General features: G+C 38.8%; 1 protein-coding gene across 1 annotated transcript in view; it reads left to right on the top strand.

Annotated features, from left to right (window-relative positions):
* The window catches only part of Cntn3 (contactin 3), a 372,106-nt gene that overhangs the window by 134,607 nt on the left and 218,268 nt on the right, over nt 1-19,231 (top strand). The window contains exon 4 of the mRNA XM_021190014.2: nt 6,458-6,633. Coding sequence (XP_021045673.1) covers nt 6,458-6,633 — 176 coding nt within the window. The remainder of the gene's footprint in view (nt 1-6,457; nt 6,634-19,231) is intronic.

Below are 19,231 nucleotides of genomic sequence, written 5' to 3'. Positions count from 1 at the left end.
GAGAGAGAGAGAGAGAGAGAGAGAGAGAGAGAGAGAGAGAGAGAGAGAAAGGGAGAGAACATTTGACATTTTCTATGACCCAAAAGTATATAAAAATCAAGTGTATCTAATTTCAGTTTAGAAACGTTTTCTCTGTTCAGTCTCACTGTGCTGATCCATAGCTGACAAACCATATTTACCACAAGAAGTAAACCCACTTATTATTTGGTTTCCTATCAGATCTCCTCCTCACAAGCCAAGTCTAGCATGTGTTTCATCCTTCTTTTGATAGCTTCTCAGGGACAGCACAAATGTTGAAACAGTATGTGCAAGTCAATCTGTTCCACATGAGAGGGGGTGACCAGAAGGGTGGAATGAAGCAGGAGATTCAGAACCAGCAGGTGCTTGTTGGAAGTAGAGCAGCAAGAGAGTACAGGGCAGAGAGGGTCATGAGGCCATGAGGGGAGCCATTTCCTGTGTTGGCAGTGTTTGTTATCTGCCTTCAGAAGGAGTGCCTGCCACCATTGCATGCAGTTTCCTTAGCAAATCTAGTTGGGAACTTGGAATTTTATTTCTTTTACAAGTGAGAGATTTACGTTCAGAGAAGTTGGATATTTTTCTCATGTTCACTAAACTGGGGGAGAATCAGTCTTAAGAATGGGTCTTGGATTGCAGAAAAATAAGCACATCGTGATTCCAAGTATTTCGCCAAAATCGTTTTGCTTCTGTAGAACGGGGGCATAGCTTTTCAAAAGCAAGCAAGCAAGCCATTCCAACTGAACAGCCATTGGGTTTTTAACCTCAATGCTAGGCATCCTGTGCTCAACCCCGGAGGGTCAGAGCTCTGCTTCACATTTGTGCTGCTGTTGGCTAATTCAAAACAACATAGTTACAAGGGAAACCTCCATTTATAAGTATATTTTTATTTCAGAAAAATGCTGACTTGGAAGGGAGTTTTGTCCAATTGTGGTTTTACAATTGTTCTTTAAAGATGGCATTTCCTTTGTCTTATTTCACTCTTTGATAGCAAATACTACATTTTCTTACATTTCCCACAGTTTCCCCCCTCTTTTACAATACACATTCTGTCTTTCCTTCAAATTCAATTCACAGTGCTTGACGTTCCAGAATCTGAACTACTCACATGAACATTCTAGAATAGGGTAGGGGCTTTCCATGTGATAGCAGTTTGCACTAATTCTCCTATTCATGGGATCCCATGACATCCAATCACATTCAAGACTTTAGACTATAATACAGGAGGTCAAGACTAAGCTTATTACCCATTTCTATTTTCAAACTTGGATTCCCAAGTTTCCAGCTGACTCACTTGGTAAAGGAATTAGTTCCTGAAGAGAATTTATGAAAGTGGCACCAGGAGCCATGCTATTAAGAATCCAATTTCAACACAGACTACCTGTCACTACAGAAATTCCTTCATTTACTGCCTGTATTTTATATATATATATATATATATATATATATATATATATATATATATATATATATATAACACAATTTGCATCTTTAGTTACAGCAGACTATTAGGGTAGCACTGACTCAAATCCTACTTGATTCCTACTTTTAATTTATTAGAGATTTCTCATGATGCTCCTGTTGAATCTATACAAATATGTGGATTAACTGACCCTTCTGGAGACATGAACTCCTTTCTTTGAGGAGATAACTAAGGAGATAGTTGGGGAAATGGAGGGGTAAAAAAGAAAGCCAGTTGGACCAAAGTACATACCTCACTCTGGCTGAGAAAAATCTTAGTAAAGGTCCACTATAGTACCACCATAGTGTCCAGGCAATGCTAAGATGATGCAGTGTTGCAAATGCTCTAAACCACAGAGGCCCTCATAGTACAGATGTATTGCCCAAGAATAACCATTGTTCCCTGCTTCTTTAAAATCAAGAGTTGTAAAATTTTCTTCCCAAAGGGAAGTGGAACAGTTGGTGGTGGGTGTTGCCTCAATTCCTTTGTGGCTGGGAACAGAAGGGACAAAGGTTTTTAGGAGGAATGTTCCTAGGCCACCCTGTCCTGGAAGAGCAAGATCCTGCATTCATTCATTCAGAGCATCCTGATATTCATCATGGGACCACTTGGGATGCTGACCTCCCTGCCACACAAACCTATCAGTCACTCTTGTTTAATGCGATGGCAGAATATTTGACCCATTCCAGACCCGCACTTGACTGTTTTATCGGTGATTCTGTTTCCCTGGGCTCCCAAATTATGCCCTCTTTGGTGCCTAGGAAAGCATATAATTCTAGTTCATTCATATAGTTGTAAGATTTTCATTCCTGGTCAAATAATTATTTGTATCCTTTGTTGCATTTTATTATTAATTAGCCCACATTCTCAGCAGAATTTTCCAAAGGTAGGAGCTTTTTCAGGCATTCCATTACACATATACCTTCCCCACCTTTACATTTGAGTTTTCCAGGACCTGGTTTAAGGTAAATAAATCATATTTTGTACTGATAAGTTATTTGTCAAGTTTTTCAAATTCAATAATTTTTTTATTGAATCCCATCAATCACAGAGTACCCATAATGTCATTCCCTTTGATTTTCTTGGGAGAATCTGTCTGTAAATATTTGGATCCCTGAGGAAACAGAGTTTTTTCCCAGGTTTTGGAAGACCTTGGTTTGGTATAGAAGGCACAGAAGGAGTCCCTCCATTTAGGGACTCTACAGGGTTTAAGTGGTTGTCAGTGACTAGAATTAAATATCTTTCTCTGACAGAATAGCTTCATATTTTGGGTTTCTAAAGCCTGTTAACCTCCTTCCAGCCTTCTGCTGTAGGAGTGTTGTTACTTGCTGAAGGGTATTTATAATAAGACAGGCACTGAAGGTTAACTATTGGCTCTTCTTAGTGAGGAGCGTAGTCGCAGTTCCTCGTCCAATGTATTTCAGTCTTCTCCTTGAAATATGATCTAATGGTTTTAACAAATATGCTATTATCTGCCTTTCCCACTATGATCACAAGTGAGTGGCTTCAGAAATGGTATCTTTGTCCACACTTGGAAGATGAATGAACTTGTCTGAAGAGAGCAAGAACAACAGTTAGTAATTCTTGGTTTAAGATTTTAGCAGATGGATTTTTTTTTTTTTTTTTTTTTTTTTTGCCTCCCACAGAAGATCTGGCTCCTAATCTGGGAATTTCTCATTGTGGCCTTTAGTATAAGGGTCAAACCAAAGTTTTAAAAGCCCCATGGAGGCCAAGAATTTCCTAAGTCCCCTTGGTTTTATGGAGTGCAGTTTTAATTACTCCACATTTTGGGGGCATAACTTTCAACTCTCTTTACTAACCAACTTACCTAAGTAGTTTATTTCTTTTCCCGCAAAGTGTAACTTCTTTTTAGCAACTCTGAGTCCCCATCCCCCAAGTAAATGTAATAAGGCTATTGTTGATTTAATAATTTCTTTCTGTTGTTCCCAGGACTAATACACCCTCCTTATTTTGGAGGATCCTAAATTTTGAAAGACCTGGGACATTTGGCTAAACAAATTAGGGGACGCAGTGGTCCTCTGAAGAAGAATACTTTGTCCATATACTTCCTTCCTTCCTTCCTTCCTTCCTTCCTTCCTTCCTTCCTTCCTTCCTTCCTTCCTTCCTTCCTTCCTTCCCTTTTTTTTCTTTGGATCTTCCACCATGTGCAGCAAATAACTTTATGCTGTCTTCTGCCAAAGGACTATCCCAGAAAGCATCACTGAGATAATCCTACTGAATCTCTTGTGATCATATTGGATTTTCAGAAATGGAATAAGGACTTGTGACATCTGGGTTCCTGATAAGGGCTATCTGATACACTGTCTGCTTGGACTAGCCTAAGTCTCATTCTGTTGTCTTAAAAGGAGCATTGTATAGAGGAACATTCAAGGCCTAAGGCATACCTTCTCCAGAAGACCATTTGTAATCGGGAGCAACTGTGTTCTCTCTACCTAAGGAATGGGGTGCTATTTCCTCTTAACTGCATCCCCAAGGCTTTAAGACTTCAGAGTTGGTGCAGTCTGCAGCACACTCACGGTTTCCTTGTCCTACCCAAACTTCAGGGTTACTCTGATCTGCTCTGAAGTTAGGAGCTGCAAAGCCATATAGAGTTCAGCATTGACTATTTTTAAGACCTGTCCTCTACTGAGTCATTTGTGCTCTTCCTACATCCAGGATGATAAACAGTTGCATGCATGTCCCCCTGTTTTGTATACGACGACAACGAGTTCTATTATAGGAGCAAAAAAACGACACCCTTCACTTCCAAGACTTGCAGGCGTTGTCTAAAAAGAGATCTAGGAGATGGAACAGACAGGGAAGAGACACTTGCCACAGAATATATCTGAAAGGGTATTTCCTCCCTCTGTGCTACCATTGAAAAATTTAACAGGACCCTTGGTGGTATCCTTCTAGATAATAGACCATCTGCCCCATTATAACTCATTGAAAGTCACCATTATCTGTTTTCTGTTTAAAATGGACCATTCTCTTTTAAGTTTTCCTTCTTCCCATATTTGTAATAATTGCTCTTTCATTCCTCTATGGAATCCTCTCTTCTGTCTCAGTCCTGTTGTGGGAACTCTGTTTTGTGCAATGGGCTTTCAGTTTCTGACTTCTGATTTACTCCCACTCTCTTATTTTTGTTATTGTTGTTGTTGTTGTTGTTGTTGTTTGGTTTTTTGTTTTGTTTTGTCTTTTGTTTTTTTTTTGTTTTTTTTTCCCCCAACCATGCATGTGCCTCTTATTTTTCGTTTTCTTCCTCCCTTCTTACATAGACCTTTAAGGCCCCTTCAACAACTTTTCCACATTTAGGTCCTTCCTGTCTTCAATAACTTTCTTGCTGTCTTGCCAGTTGCTAGTTGCAAAAGTGATTTTTAGCATCCCTTGTACCAAGAGCTTTCCTTTGTCTAATCTAGGGTAATTTCTAATCTTTTAATTTTTCTGGAAATTAGGCACTTGTAGAAAGTATTTCCATTGTAGGCTGAATCTTTATTCATGTTCTGGAGATAGAATGCTCTTCTGATCAAGGTGAACCCTCATAAGAAATAAGTGGACTGACCTCATTATTATTATCCATACAAGATATTGTTTAGGGAATTTTTTTTTTTATCTCCCTGTCCAGGTACAAATTATTTTTACAGGTTTCTGCTCTGTGTAGGAGAAACCCCCTTCTTCTAAATAAGTGAGAGAATACTAAATATTGATGTCTATTCAGACTAGTAACAAAGTTGATACCTAAGTAATTGATCCAAGTGATCAATCACCAATATGGATTTTCTATCAGAGGCTTCAATTCCCTTTTTAAACTTCAGACCTTTAATTTGTTAAGGTTTGTACTGGAAGGTATCTTGTCACCTGTATGCCTACTTAGATCTCTCACCACTACATTTGCAGTCTACTTTCAATTTGGGGTTACAGACATTAGTAAAGGAGATTAAATGTTCTGTAAATTAGAACATTTTTCGTGTTCCATAATATATACAATGGTTATTATCCTTTAAAATGCAGGCATTACATTAGCCATTTTCTCAAAATCCCTATGCTGAACAATTGATCCTAGTATTGCAATATGCTAAAATGTATGTGTAATGTAGCTTTATAGTTTGATTTTTGTTATCTAGGAGGTGAGTGATTTATCAGTCACAACATGGCTGTATCCTTGTTATCATGGCACATGGGCAGGCTTTCCTCAGTGTGCCAGCATACTTAGTGTTTAAACACTTTCACTTTTCAGTTAAAAGTTATTTAAAGATAAGATTTTTTTTTTTAGTTTTCTTTAAAAAATTTTTTTCTTGCATTAATGACTGTGTCCCTGGGGTTTGTGCTGCCACTATTTCTGTCCCCAGGTGGTATTTGGTTCTTTTATTGCAGTGCATTGTTGTGTAAAAAGCTCTATGTAGGCTTCAGAAAAAAAAAAAAAGGAGGGGAATGAATGCCTCAGGATAGGTCTTTACTCAGACAAACTGAAATGGAGAGTTGAAGAGTTACCAATTAATTTATTAAATGTGCTCAGTCAGGCCAGATAAATCAAAGAAATGTGCTACCCCCTGCTAAGTTGTCAACATGAGATTGGCCTGAAGTTTCTGAGATAATTACCTCTAGTTTCTGCTCCATCTTCACTCACATAGACCCAGCCTGAATTTTTCCCATGTGAGCTAGTGAACAAGCTAAATTATCCCTAGCTCTTCTGAAAACCCTCAAGCATCTTTAACTTTGAGATGCTACTTTGCAAAAGTTTCTCCTAAACTTTACTCTTTGCTTTTCAAAAGACATATCTGTTCTTTTTGCATGCTTTTGAGATAGGGTCTTAATAAGTAGCTGAGACTGGACTAAAGCTTACAAAAGTCCTCCTGCCTCAGCCTCTTGAGTGTTAAGATTCCAGACTTAGAGTGCTTACAGTGGAGTTGGTAATGTTGTGCCATCTATTTAAGCCTAAGGTTGCTAAGGAGAGAAATAACATTTACATTTACATTTCAGGTGGCAGCTGAATGGCAGTGATATTGATACAAGTCTGGACCATCGTTACAAACTGAGTGGAGGAAATCTCATAGTTATTAACCCTAACAGAAATTGGGATACAGGAAGTTACCAGTGTTTTGCAACGAATTCTCTTGGAACAATAGTGAGCAGAGAAGCCAGACTCCAGTTTGCCTGTAAGTTTACATTTGTACATATACATAAACCAATATTTTAAAATGCATATATGAACCTCATGAATCTGTGTGGTCATTTAGACAAGATGTGATTATTTTAAACTCAAAAACTGATTGAATAATTCTGCCTTAACCTCTTGAGTATTGAATCTCTTTAGGTTTTTCTAGGAGAAAAGAACTGATAGAATAAATTATATGTGTGTATTTATTAGAATGGCTTATAGGCTATTTGACTAGTGCTACAACAGCTCTCTACAAAATCTAAGGCCAAGAATCTGGTAGTTGTTTAGTGCATACTGTCTGTCTCAGCTGGTTTTTGAATGCTGAAATAGAGTTTTTCATTTTTTTATTGGTTATTTTATTTATTGATATTTTAAATGTTATCTTCCTTCCCAGTTTCCCCTTCAACCCTCTAACCACTCCCTTTCTCCCTGCCTCTGTGAGGGTACTCCACCAACTGTCCACCCATTCCCACCTAGTATTCCCCTACGCTGGGGCATCGGGCCTTCACAGGACTAGGGGTCTCCCCACCCAATTTTGCCAGATATGGCAATCCTCTGCTACATATGCAGCCAGAGCCATGGGTCCTTCAATGTGTAATCTTTGGTTGGTGCTTTAGTCCTTGGGCAGTCTGGGGGTTCTGGTTGGTTGTTCTGTTGTTCTTCCTATGGAGCTGCAAACCTCTTCAGCCCCTTCAGTCCTTCCTCTAACTCCTCCACTGAAGTTCCATGCTCAGTCCAATGGTTGGCTGTGAGCGTCCGCAGCTATATTGGTTCAGGCTCTGGCAGAGCCTCTCAGGGAACAGCTAAACCAGGCTTCTGTCAGCAAGTGCTTCTTGGCATTAGCAATAGCGTCTGGGTTTGGTGTCTGCAGATGGGATGGGGCAGACTCAGGATGGTCTTTCCTTTAGTCTCTGATCCACTCTTTATCCCTTCATCTCCTCTAGACAGGAGAAGGAAACTTGATCTCCATGTTCTCCCAGCATTCCTCAGTCCCTACCTGGCATACTCTACCTTCAACCTTGAATTTTCTACCTCAAGGGCTGGATTTTTTTCACCCCAGAAGCACTTCCTATATAATACAAATACCATGCAGAAGTAGATTTTAATACCACTGAAAGATAGGTGAACTTGCTAATGAGAGTGAGGGCTAGTATGTAAAAACACAAAAGACATCCAAGGGGAGCCCCAACTGCTCAGAGGAGAAGGGGAGGGGGTGGAATGATTGTGGGAGGGAGTAATGGGAAGTGGGGCAGTGAGTGGGATGTAAAGTAAATGAGTAAAAAATTAATAATACTAAATAAATTTGAAAAAATAGATTCCTTCTTTCATGTCTTATTACATTTCTTGTTACTAGATGGTGTGGCCTAGATTTAAGGTCTTCTGACCTAAATAAACCCAAACTAAGATAAACACTAACTTTAGCCTTCTTTATAGCTGTCTGAGAGTATATATATAAGAAATGGATATGGACCTGGAAAAGGGCCCTTGACCCTTCCATTCTGGGCATCCATAAAAAAATTATTAAAATGTGACAAAGTTCAAAGTACCTCACCTCTTTTCTTTCTGACCCTCACATCTCCTCTTCTTCCCTTATTGTCTTGTCTTACCCTTTCTTGGATGTGTCTTTGCTTTTCTGAATGGGCATGTACCACAACAGGATAAAGGTTCTCACTTTCAGAACCCAAACTCAAACTCAGAAAGACCCTGGACTTTTCCTTCAGCATTCTGATCGGTCTTAAATGTTTTAACATTTCCTATTCTTGGCATCTGGCTACATATCAGTCTGGGTATACAGTAATTGTGGTATTTTATATCCTTTTTGGTGTTTCCCTGAGTGATTCATTTTGAAGAATTAGAATGCAGTCTTGCACATAAGCCTCATAATACATGACATTAGTAAAGTACAAAGTGTGTTTTATTAAATTAATATGATAGAGATATAGATTCTGGTGAAGAGGTTAATGAAGGAAGTTATTCTTAATCATTTATTGTACAGAGGTGAAAGATGATTAATAATTATTAGATTAATTTGGATATGAAGACAGAATATAATACCAATATGTAAATTAAAGGGGGCATAAAGGTGGGATGTTTGTGTGTACACGACGCTGGTAACTGCAATTCAGAGAAGTCACGACTGTCTTTCCCGAAGGTAAAGGCACGGCAAGCGTTGCCACTGAACAGTACTCCCTATCCCATCGAGTCTGTGCTGCACATTGGGCTATTTTACTGCTCTTTGTTTTCATCAGTGAGGTGGAGAGTTCTGCTGTGCTCAGCACAGATGAGTGAATGGGTGAAAACAGAGCCATCACCCACTAATATGGGTAAAATACAAAGACATTGCGTTTGATTTTTATTTATTTATTTATTTATTTATTTATTTATTTATTTATTTATTTATTTTCTTTATTTACATTTCAAATGCTATCCCGTAAGTTTCCTATACCCCTTCCCTCACCTCTGCTCCCCTACCCACCCACTCCCACTACTTGGCCCAGGCCTTGCCTTGTGCTGCGTCATATAGTTGTGTTTGATTTCTAAGGTGCTTTGAATTACTGTTGGTAGTAAAACTAGAACATATTTATTCAATTCATAGTCCACAATACCAGTTTCTTTGATAATTGTCAGACCCCCCTTCAGTAAATTGTGGAATACTCAAATTATTGACAGAAGAAATATGTGAAAGAATGTGTGATATTTACACACACACACACCACACACACACACACACACACACACACACACACACACACATGCACGTATATTAGTTATTTGTGTCTGTTTCAAATGTGTATAGTTTTTCATCTCTGTTTCTTCTCTCTACTCTGAAGGTTTGAGGAATTATATTCAAACGTTCACATTTGCTTACTCTAATCAATTAATTTTACCTTACTGTAAAATAATTGTTGATCATAATATGATTTTCTTTTAACTATGTTTGAGATGGAATGCATTTATAAAACTATGAATTATACTGGATGTGCTAATGGCATGAAGAAAACATAAAGAATATGTTACCAGCCAGTTATTGTTTAGAATTTGAAAGATCTGAGATGCCATTTATTTTCCTGAGGAAAAAAAACAAACTCTGCTGAGGATCTTATCTCCCTCCTTGCTTACATAGATGGTTACTGTCCTTAAACACCTTTACTGTCTGGGCATTTTTCCATACTTTGACTACATGTGCATAGACTTTTAAAAGTATGATACCATTTTAAATTCTTTAGTGGCAGTTAACACAATGCATACATGGATAACATTTTACTCCGGCAGACCACTGCTTAGGAATACCTGTGAAATCATTTGATGATTTCACACACACACACACACACACACACACACACACACACACGCACACACGCACACACACACACACACACACACACACGCACACACGCGTGCACACGTACACGCGCATGCACACGCGCACACACACACTCACATGCACAGTATCTTCATCATATCTACCTCCTTCTCCCTAATCTAATGTCTTCTGCATACAGTCAACACAACCCCTCCCACCTTCATGTTTTCTTTTGTCTTTTTCTTTTTAATAACCATTGAGTCAATTAATGCTATCTCCATGTCTGTGATGTGGTGATAATTCACCTGAGCACTGGCAAGTTAGGAGCCCTACAGCTCCAAGGAAACATAACTCCACCCCACCAGCAGCCATCAGCTACCTAGTTCCTAGCTGCTCTCCCAGATGTGGGTGTCTTAATGTTCCAGATGACTTTTCTCATCACTTACATATATTGTTTGCTTGCCAACAGTTAATTCTTTTGTTAACACAGTCAAATGATCAGATGTTCTTAGCTTTGTGTTTTAAAAGATGTCTTTTACCCTGTAGTTATCTTCCCTGATTTCTGTCAATTGTTTTCTGTCTTTATTGTGAACTGAAAATGTTATTCTCTTGAAGCTCTAATAGTTTTAACATTTGACTTCCCAGATAGAAACCTTCAATCCTTAGGATTTGGCTTTTCATGTCTTATGAGAGAGATTTCTCTAGTTGTTTATTCCAAAATATCCAGTTAACTGGATCAGAGGGACCACAGGAGCTAAAGTCCATAGTTTACTGATGAAAACAAAGTCTGTATTAGTTACATTTTAGTCTTTTCTACTTTACAAAAGGCATTTTCTGAGAGAATTTGGGATTGTTTCCTTGTCAGTCCTTGTTCCTACCACATGATTTTCATATATTTTACTGAATTCAGTCTGGTATACATAAATACAACATTGAATGGATAGTTCTAGATGAGGATTGCAGAGTTGCTCTTGATTTAGGAATATGTAAATAGGATTACAGTTTCACTATGTGACATGCTGTTTACCCCAAATGTAAAAGTCTTTTCTTTAATATTTATTTATTTTTAAAATTCTCTCTCCCTCTCCTTCTCCCTCTTCCCCCCTCTCTCTGTGTATGTGTATGTGTGTGTGTGTGTTTGTGTGTGTGTGTGTGTGTCTGCATCTTCATGCATGTGATGCGTGTGTGCGTGAAGTGTTTGTCCACAGAGGCCAGAAGAGAGTGTAGAATCCCCTGAAGCTGGAGGTATAGTGAACATGGGTACCACAAACCACTCTTGGGTCCTCTCCAATAGCTGAGCCATTGTTTCAAACCATATCCTAAGTTTTATAGATGCTCTTAATGAAATACCTTTCTGGCACTTTTGGTTTTGCTTTGAGTCATTTGTTCTTTGACAGTGGTTTAATAACCTTATTGAGACTTTGATGCTAGTTTCAACCTTTTAGTCCATCTACATGGAGAGTATAATCTAGTATTATGAAGAGGGAACAGAAGAATAAGAGAAAAGTGGGAGAAAGAAAAATAGTTTCTTTTTCTTACACAGAAGTGTGCCCAATTGAGGACAGTTTGTTTGCATTCCCCCCTCCCCCCCCTCAGAGTCTGAGCAACATCAGTGCCTTTAGCAGTGTTCTTGGGCAACATGTCCTAAGGCTGTTTGGAATATGACATTTCAGACTGTTTCCTACACAACACATACATATCTTCCTGATTCCCTCCCTGTTCTATGTACTTCTTAGTCATGAGTCTGATGTTCTTTTCCTCATTCCTGATGTTCAGAGTTTTAGCGTACAGTGTCCACAGAGTTGACTGTCTGCCGAAAATTGTTACAAGTGTGTGCTTGACTGAAAGACTGGACCATATACTGTGCTGGAAGTACTTTAATCAGAATATTAAATCTGTTTCTCCCTGACTGATTTCTGTTGCTGTTCTTGGGAATTCTGATCTCATTTTGATTGCTGGTATACTAAATAGAGGGTGCACTTTTTTTTTTCTTAAGGAAATATAGTGAAATCCTCTGTAATACAATTCTGAAATTTTGGATTTTTTTTTTAATTCTTGAACAAATTTTACCTCATATCCCATTTACTTCATGGATTTCAAACCATGTGTCTTTTGATTGGAAAACTTTATGCCTTTTCCCCTTGGTTTTCTATGTATGACTACTGGGATATATGTCTTGAGCAACTGAGATGGGATAGGTGCTCCTTCCAACCATTTCAAATCTTCCAAATCTATTTCCTGTTGGCATTTACATGTACGTCTTGGTAGATTGCCAACTCCTTACTTGAACACTTACATTGAGTTTTAATATCTGTTATGACATTTTCTCGCTAGCTCGGATATTTATTTCTCATTTGTCAGTCAAAGACCCAAAGACCTTAAGTTTTAAAATTCCATGGTTTAATTTTAGGATATATTTTGTTGAGAGTAAGTTCATTGCTTTATGCTTTTTCAGCTATATTGGGAACAAAAATCTTTGCATATGTTGTTAATTGGTTCAGTTTTTTTCTCTGAGAACTTCATACAAATATAGAGATTTCTTCCTTTTTTTTTTTTAACTTTCACCCACTAATTTCTTATATCTCCCTCTCCTCTCTGTTATCCCATAGTCTTCCCTATGGGTCATTTTTCTATATTTATGGCATTTTGTTTGTTTTATGCCACTCTGGTTTTCACTAGGACTGTCTATGTGGCCATGTATATGAAACTGTTTATTAGAACCTGGTGGGCTCATCATTTGGTACATATGGTTACCCTTTCCATAGGATCTATTAGTTGTTAAAAGTTCACTACTTTCATAATTTAAGATAATTTAGTATTTAAAATTTATTTTCTGGGACCATATATGTATCTTATGAAGGAAGTCCCAGTGATGGGTATTATTGATCAGGTTAGCCTGTGGGCATGTCTGTAGGAGTTTTGATTATGTTAGTTGATGAAGGAGTATTCAGTACACTATGGGTGGTAATATCCATTGGCTTTGAATACTATGCTGGCTAGGAACGTAGGTGTGTAAATTAAGGTCAAGCATGGATGCATCTATCCTCCCTCTTCTCCTCACTGTGGATATGATATGATAAGCTGATTTATGCTCCCATTATTTTGACATTCTCACAATGCTAAATTGTAACCTGACATTATCATCTAAAATAAATCCTTTCTCCCTTAAGTTGGTTTTGTCAGGTTGTTCTATCACAGCAGTATAATGTAAACTATGATGGATCTTTACATTTAGAAGTGATTTCTATGAGTATATTTTATATACTGCCTCTTTGATTATTGCCTTTTTTTCATTGGCCTAAGTGCATATTTCTGCAACATTCATTCTTTAAAAGATTATTCTGTGTGAAGTTTAGGATTCAAGTCCCAGACAGTAGAGCCAATCTATCTAGGCTTTCACTTACTCTCCCAATTACCAGCCATGTGGTTTGGGAAAGAATGTGTCCCTTATGCTTTAGGCTCCTGGAATATAAAGCAAAGGTAGCAGAATCTTTCGCAACAAGTGTCAATATTAGAAGAATTATGTATATGAATCACTTAGAGGTGCCTAGATTTCATGTAGTACAAAGATAAGACACTTTCATTTCTATATGATGCAGAGAGTTTCTCCTAGGAAGCATTTCTCATGGAGGTTTCTGCGTATGTTTTCTAATTTTCTTGTCCCTGGATTAAATCTTTGCTTCCTTGTGCCTCCCTTTAAACATATTTAAATGATCCTCATGGTACCTTCCATCTCTTTCTTCTCTTCTTTCTTGTCTTCTCCAAACCTCAATGGTCTACAGTCACCTCCATAGCTGTAATTTATACTTCTTTCTTTCATTATTTTCCCTCTAAGTTCTGACTCATTTGTCATTAGATCAAATGCCAAATGTTTAATACTAGTCAGTTTATATAACTAACTAGAGAGACCTCGTATATTAGTATATTGTGACCGTGGAGTCAATAATTTATTCAGGTTTCATGCATCTTTCTTGTCATTTTCAAATGTTCATGTTTTCTATTCAAATTGGCAGATTTTTTTCTGATGTTATGGCTTTGCTTTGGTTATTTTTTAAAGTATAAAGAATTCAGATACTCTTGCTTTATCTTTTATAGTGATGCTTTCCCAATTCAGCATATTGTAAGTGCCATTCTGTGACTTGTTGATCTTCTATCTCTTATTGGTGTTGAATATTTCTGCCTTTATTGTTGGAAATTTATTTTTTCAGCAGAGTTTCTACTGCCTATGCAAATATGTGATTCTTGTTAGTTTTGGTTGAAAGAATATCCATATCCAGCAGCTTTTATTGCTGCTCTCAGAAACCTCAGAGATGTAACTAACTAGGGAGCCAGTATACACTTACTATATTTGCACCATGTAGCTAACCATTTAGTTAGTCTTCATGCAACTTATAGTGTACCGTTACAAAAGTTATAAATACAGAGTCATTGATCCACTAAGCCCCCTATAATCCTCATTTCATCATCAAACAGTACATAACTTTACATTGTTAGAGATATTTGAGTGCTTTTGATTCATTAATTTTGAACTCATGGCCAATGACATTGAAATCCACGCATGAGCAAAGCTTATGTTTCATTTGCATTTTCTCCCTGGAAAACTACATCTCTACAGCCATGCTTTCATACACAAGAACACTAGAGAGTACTTCCAAGATATACCAGGAGGCTGATGTAAACAGTGAATTCACCAATAGACGAGCACAAATATATAGACAATGTGATGTTCAATGTATTAAGACAGACCAAATATTCCCATTGTGAAGGCTGAAAGAAGACTAAGTGGACTGCTTTCTCCCCCCCGCCCCCCTATTTTTTTGTTTGTTTGTTTGTTTTTCAAGACAGGGTTTCTCTGTATAGCCTTGGCTTGGAACTCACTTTGTAGACCAGGCTGGCCTCGAACTCAGAAATCTGCCTGCCTCTGCCTCCCAAGTGCTGGGATTAAAGGCGTGTGCCACCATGCCCAACCTCACCACTCTTTACATTAAAAAAAAATATATGAAATACTACATTTTAGGCCGGGCAGCTTATCAAGTAATTCACCTTTTAACTCTGAAGTTGATGGCTAAGGAACATTGATTGTATGTTAGGGAATTATGGAAATCTAGTCTCTGTGAGATTTGGGTTGAGTAGAGCAGCATCCCAGACAAAATTAAACAGCCCTCCTTTATTCAATGCATATATATATATATATATATATATATATATATATATATATAGTATTTATGGTCAATCATAGTACAAAATCAAACAAACAAACAAACAAACAAACAAACAAAAACCCATCTAATGGAACATTCCAGAAAATAAGAAAGTCTTTAGTCTTAAATTGCATACCATTCCTATAGCATGATGAACTCTCATGCTATTGTGTTTGGCCAATCCCAGCATGAATTAATATTTTGTCCAGGTTATCTTGATTGCATGTAATCAAGTTCCTGTGCTATACTGGTCAACTGTGTAACACATGGCACCAGTGGGGTATTCTCAACTCTGTGGCCTCTCTGACCAGTAGCTCCAGAAACAACTGTGCCTGACTGACTAAAGTCCCTTGGCAGGTCACTGCCATGCCAGCCCTACGCGATGACCGCCCACACTGCGGCCAGCAGCCACAATACCCAGCAACCTGGTAGAAACAAAACTCTAGAAACTTATAATTAATCAGTCAGATTTATATATCAATAAATTAGTTTTTATTTTTATTAGATATTTTCTTTATTTACATTTCAGATATTATCCCCTTTCCTGGTTTCCCCTCTGAAAACCTCCTATTTCCTCCTCCTTCCCCTGCTCACCAACCTATCCACTCCTGCGTCCTTGCCCTGGCATTCCTCTATACTGGGGCATAGAACCTTCAGAGGACCAAGAGCTCTCCTCACATTGATGACGGACTAGACCATCCTCTGCTACGTATGCAGCTAGAGCCACAAGTTCCACCATGTGTTTTCTTTGGTTGGTGGTTGTTCATATTGTTGTTCCTCCTATGGGGCTGCAAATCCCTTCAGCTCCTTGAGCACTTTCTCTAGCTTCTTCATTGGGGACCCTGAGCTCTGTCCAATGTATGGCTGTGAGCATCTATTGTATTTGTCAGGCACTGGGAGAGCCTCACAGGAGACAGCTACAGCAGGATCTTGTCAGCAAGCTCTTGTTGGCATCCACAATAGTGTCTGGGTTTGGTGGTTGTATATAGGATGGATCTCCAGGTAGGCAGTCTATGGAAGGTTGTAGAGCAGTGGGCTATGCACAGACAGCCTGGTTCCCAGTTGGTTGAGCAAAGGTCTGGAACCCTGGAGAAACAATGGGTGGTAACTTCCACCTGCATGGAACTGCAGGTGTTCAGCCATGCCTCCTGGGTCCCTGGGTCCTGTCATGTAGCTACAGCCTTCCACAGCCCCCCAACCCCCACAGAATGGTATGTGGCCATCAGTCAAGTAGGGGCAGCACCAAGCCCTCCCACATGCACATAAGGTTTCTCCAAAGCTCTCAGATCAAACCAATGAGAAGTACCTGCTGTCAGACCCTTACCCACCCCAAAATTGTATATAAGAATACTATCCAGAAGGATTAAAGGTGTGCGAGAACTACTCATTTGCCCAAGCCTTCTGTCCAAAAAGCTGTAACACTTGGGAAGAGTTCTGCTCTCCCAAAGTGCTGCCTAAAGCCCTGCTTCACTCCTCACTGGCTAGTTGGTCTTTAGTCAGCCCAGCCAGACCCAACTTGACTCAGTGGAGGACTGCACAGAGTAACTGCAGAGTAACAGAGTAACCTAGATGCTCAGCAGAGATGGAGCCAACCTCAGCAGCAGAAATAGCAGAAGTGACATCCCCTCCCTGCCACCATTTGCTTCCCTTCTCAGGAACTCTCTCATCAGGCTAGACCAGAGATCTCCATGGAAAGCCTCTGGTACACAGCCCCACAGATGGTCATTCTTTCAGTCTCTGCTCCACACTTTGTCTCTGTGACTCAATCCATGGGTATTTTGTTCCCCCTTCTAAAAAGGATTGAAATATCTACATTTTGGTTTTCCTTCTTGAGTTTCACGTTTTTTGAGAATTGTATCTTTTTGTTGTTTGTTTTAAACAATTTTTATTAGATACTTTCTTCATTTAGATTTCAAATGCTATCCTGAAAGTTCCCAAACCCTCTCCCTGCCCTGCTCCCCAAACCACTCACTCCTGCTTCCTGGCCCTGGAATTCCCCTGTACTGGGGCATATAATCTTTGCAAGACCAAGGGCCTCTCCTCCCAATGATGGCCGACTAGGCCATCTTCTGCTACACGTGCAGCTAGAGACCCGAGATCTGGGGGTACTGGTTAGTTCATATTGTATTTCCTTTTACAGGGTTGCAGCCCCCTTCAGCTACTTGGGTACTTTCTCTAGCTCCTTCATTGGGGGCCCTGTGTTCCATCCTATAGATGATTGTTAGCATCCATTTCTATATTTGCCAGACAATGGCATAGCCTCACAAGAGACAGCTGTATCAGGGTCCTATCAGCAAAACTTGCTGGCATATGCAATAATGTCTGGGTTTGGTCTCTGATTATGGGATGGATTCCTGGGTGGGGCAGTCTCTNGATGGGCCTTCCTTCCATCTCAGCTCTAAACTTTTTCTCTGTAACTCCTTCAATGAGTATTTAGTTCTCCATTCTAAGAAGGAAAAAAGTATCCACACTTTAGTCTTTCTTCTTGAGCTTCATGTGTTTTACAAATTGTATCTTGGGTGTTCTAAGTTTCTAGGCTAATAACCACTTATCAGTGAGTGCATATCATGTGAGTTCTTGTGTGACTGGGTTACCTCACTCGGGATGATATTCTCCAGATCCATCCATTTGCCTAAAAATTTCATAAAGTCGTTGTTTTTAATAGCTGAGTACTACTCCATTGTGTAAATGTACCTGATTTTCTGTATCCATTCCTCTGTTGAGGGACATCTGGATTCTTTCCAGCTTCTGGCTATTATAAATAAGGCTGCTATGAACACAGTGGAGCATATGTCCTTATTACCAGTTGGAACAGCTTCTGGGTATATGCCCAGGAGAGGTATTCCTGGATCCTCTAGTAGTACTATGTCCAATTTTCTGGGGAACTACCAGACTGATTTCCAGAGTGGTTGTACAAGCATGCAATCCCACCAGCAATGGAGGAGTGTTCCTCTTTTTCCACATCCTTGCCAGCACCTGCTGTCACCTGAATTTTTGATCTTAGCCATTTTGACTGGTGTGAGGTGGAATCTCAAGGTTGTTTTGATTTGCCTTTCCCTGATGATTAAAGATGTTGAATATTTTTTTCATGTGCTTCTCTGCCATTAGGTATTCCTCAGTTGAGAATTCTTTGTTTAGCTTTGTACCCCATTTTTAATGGGGTTATTTGCTTCTCTGGAGTCTAACTTCTAGAGTTCTTTATGTACATTAGATATTAGACCTCAATCAGAATTAGGATTGGTAAAGAGTTTTCCCAATCTCTTGGTTGCCTTTTTGTCTTATTGACAGTGTCCTTTGCCTTACATAAGCTTTGCAATTTTATGAGGTCCCATTTGTCAATTCTTGATCTTACAGCACAAGCTATTGGTGTACTGTTCAGGAATTTTTCCCCTGTGCCCATATCTTTGAGGTTCTTCCCCATTTTCTTCTTTATAAGTTTCAGTGTCTCTGGTTTTATATGGAGGTCCTTGATCCTCTTGGACTTGAGGTTTGTACAAGCAGATATGAATGGATAGATTCACATTCTTCTACATGCTAATTGCCAGTTGAGCCAGCACCATTTGTTGAATATGTTATCATTTTTTGTTTTTTTTTTTTCCCCAGTGGATGGTTTTAGCTCCTTTGTCAAAGATCAAATGACCGTAGGTGTGTGGGTTTATTTCTGGGTCTTCAGTTGTATTCCATTGATCTACTTGTCTGTCACTGTACCAGTACCTTGTAATTTTTATCACAATTGCTCTGTAGTACAGCTTGAGGTCAGGAATGGTGATTCTAGCAGAAGTTCTTTTATTGTTGAGAATAGTTTTTGGTATCCTATGGTTTTTGTTTTTGTTTTGTTTTTGTATTCTAGATGAATTTGCAAATTGCCTTTCTATCTCTGTGAATAATTGAGTTGGATCAATAAATTCTTAATTCATAAGATGCCCATACTATAATTTCAGGGCAAATTGATAATCATAGAATCTGCCCACCTAGATTAGACAAGGTACCCCAATTATTTTATCCCTATACAAAATTATATCTACCTGTGGCTATTTAAAGCCATGATAAATCTGAATCATCCTGTTCATTGGCGTACATTTTGCTTCTTT

The sequence above is a fragment of the Mus pahari genome, chromosome 2 (genome assembly GCF_900095145.1).
Source record: "Mus pahari chromosome 2, PAHARI_EIJ_v1.1, whole genome shotgun sequence".
NCBI classification, from domain to species: domain Eukaryota; kingdom Metazoa; phylum Chordata; class Mammalia; order Rodentia; family Muridae; genus Mus; species Mus pahari.
The sequence above is the reverse complement of the archived record's forward strand: the minus strand, read 5'-3'. Positions and strand labels throughout refer to the sequence as shown.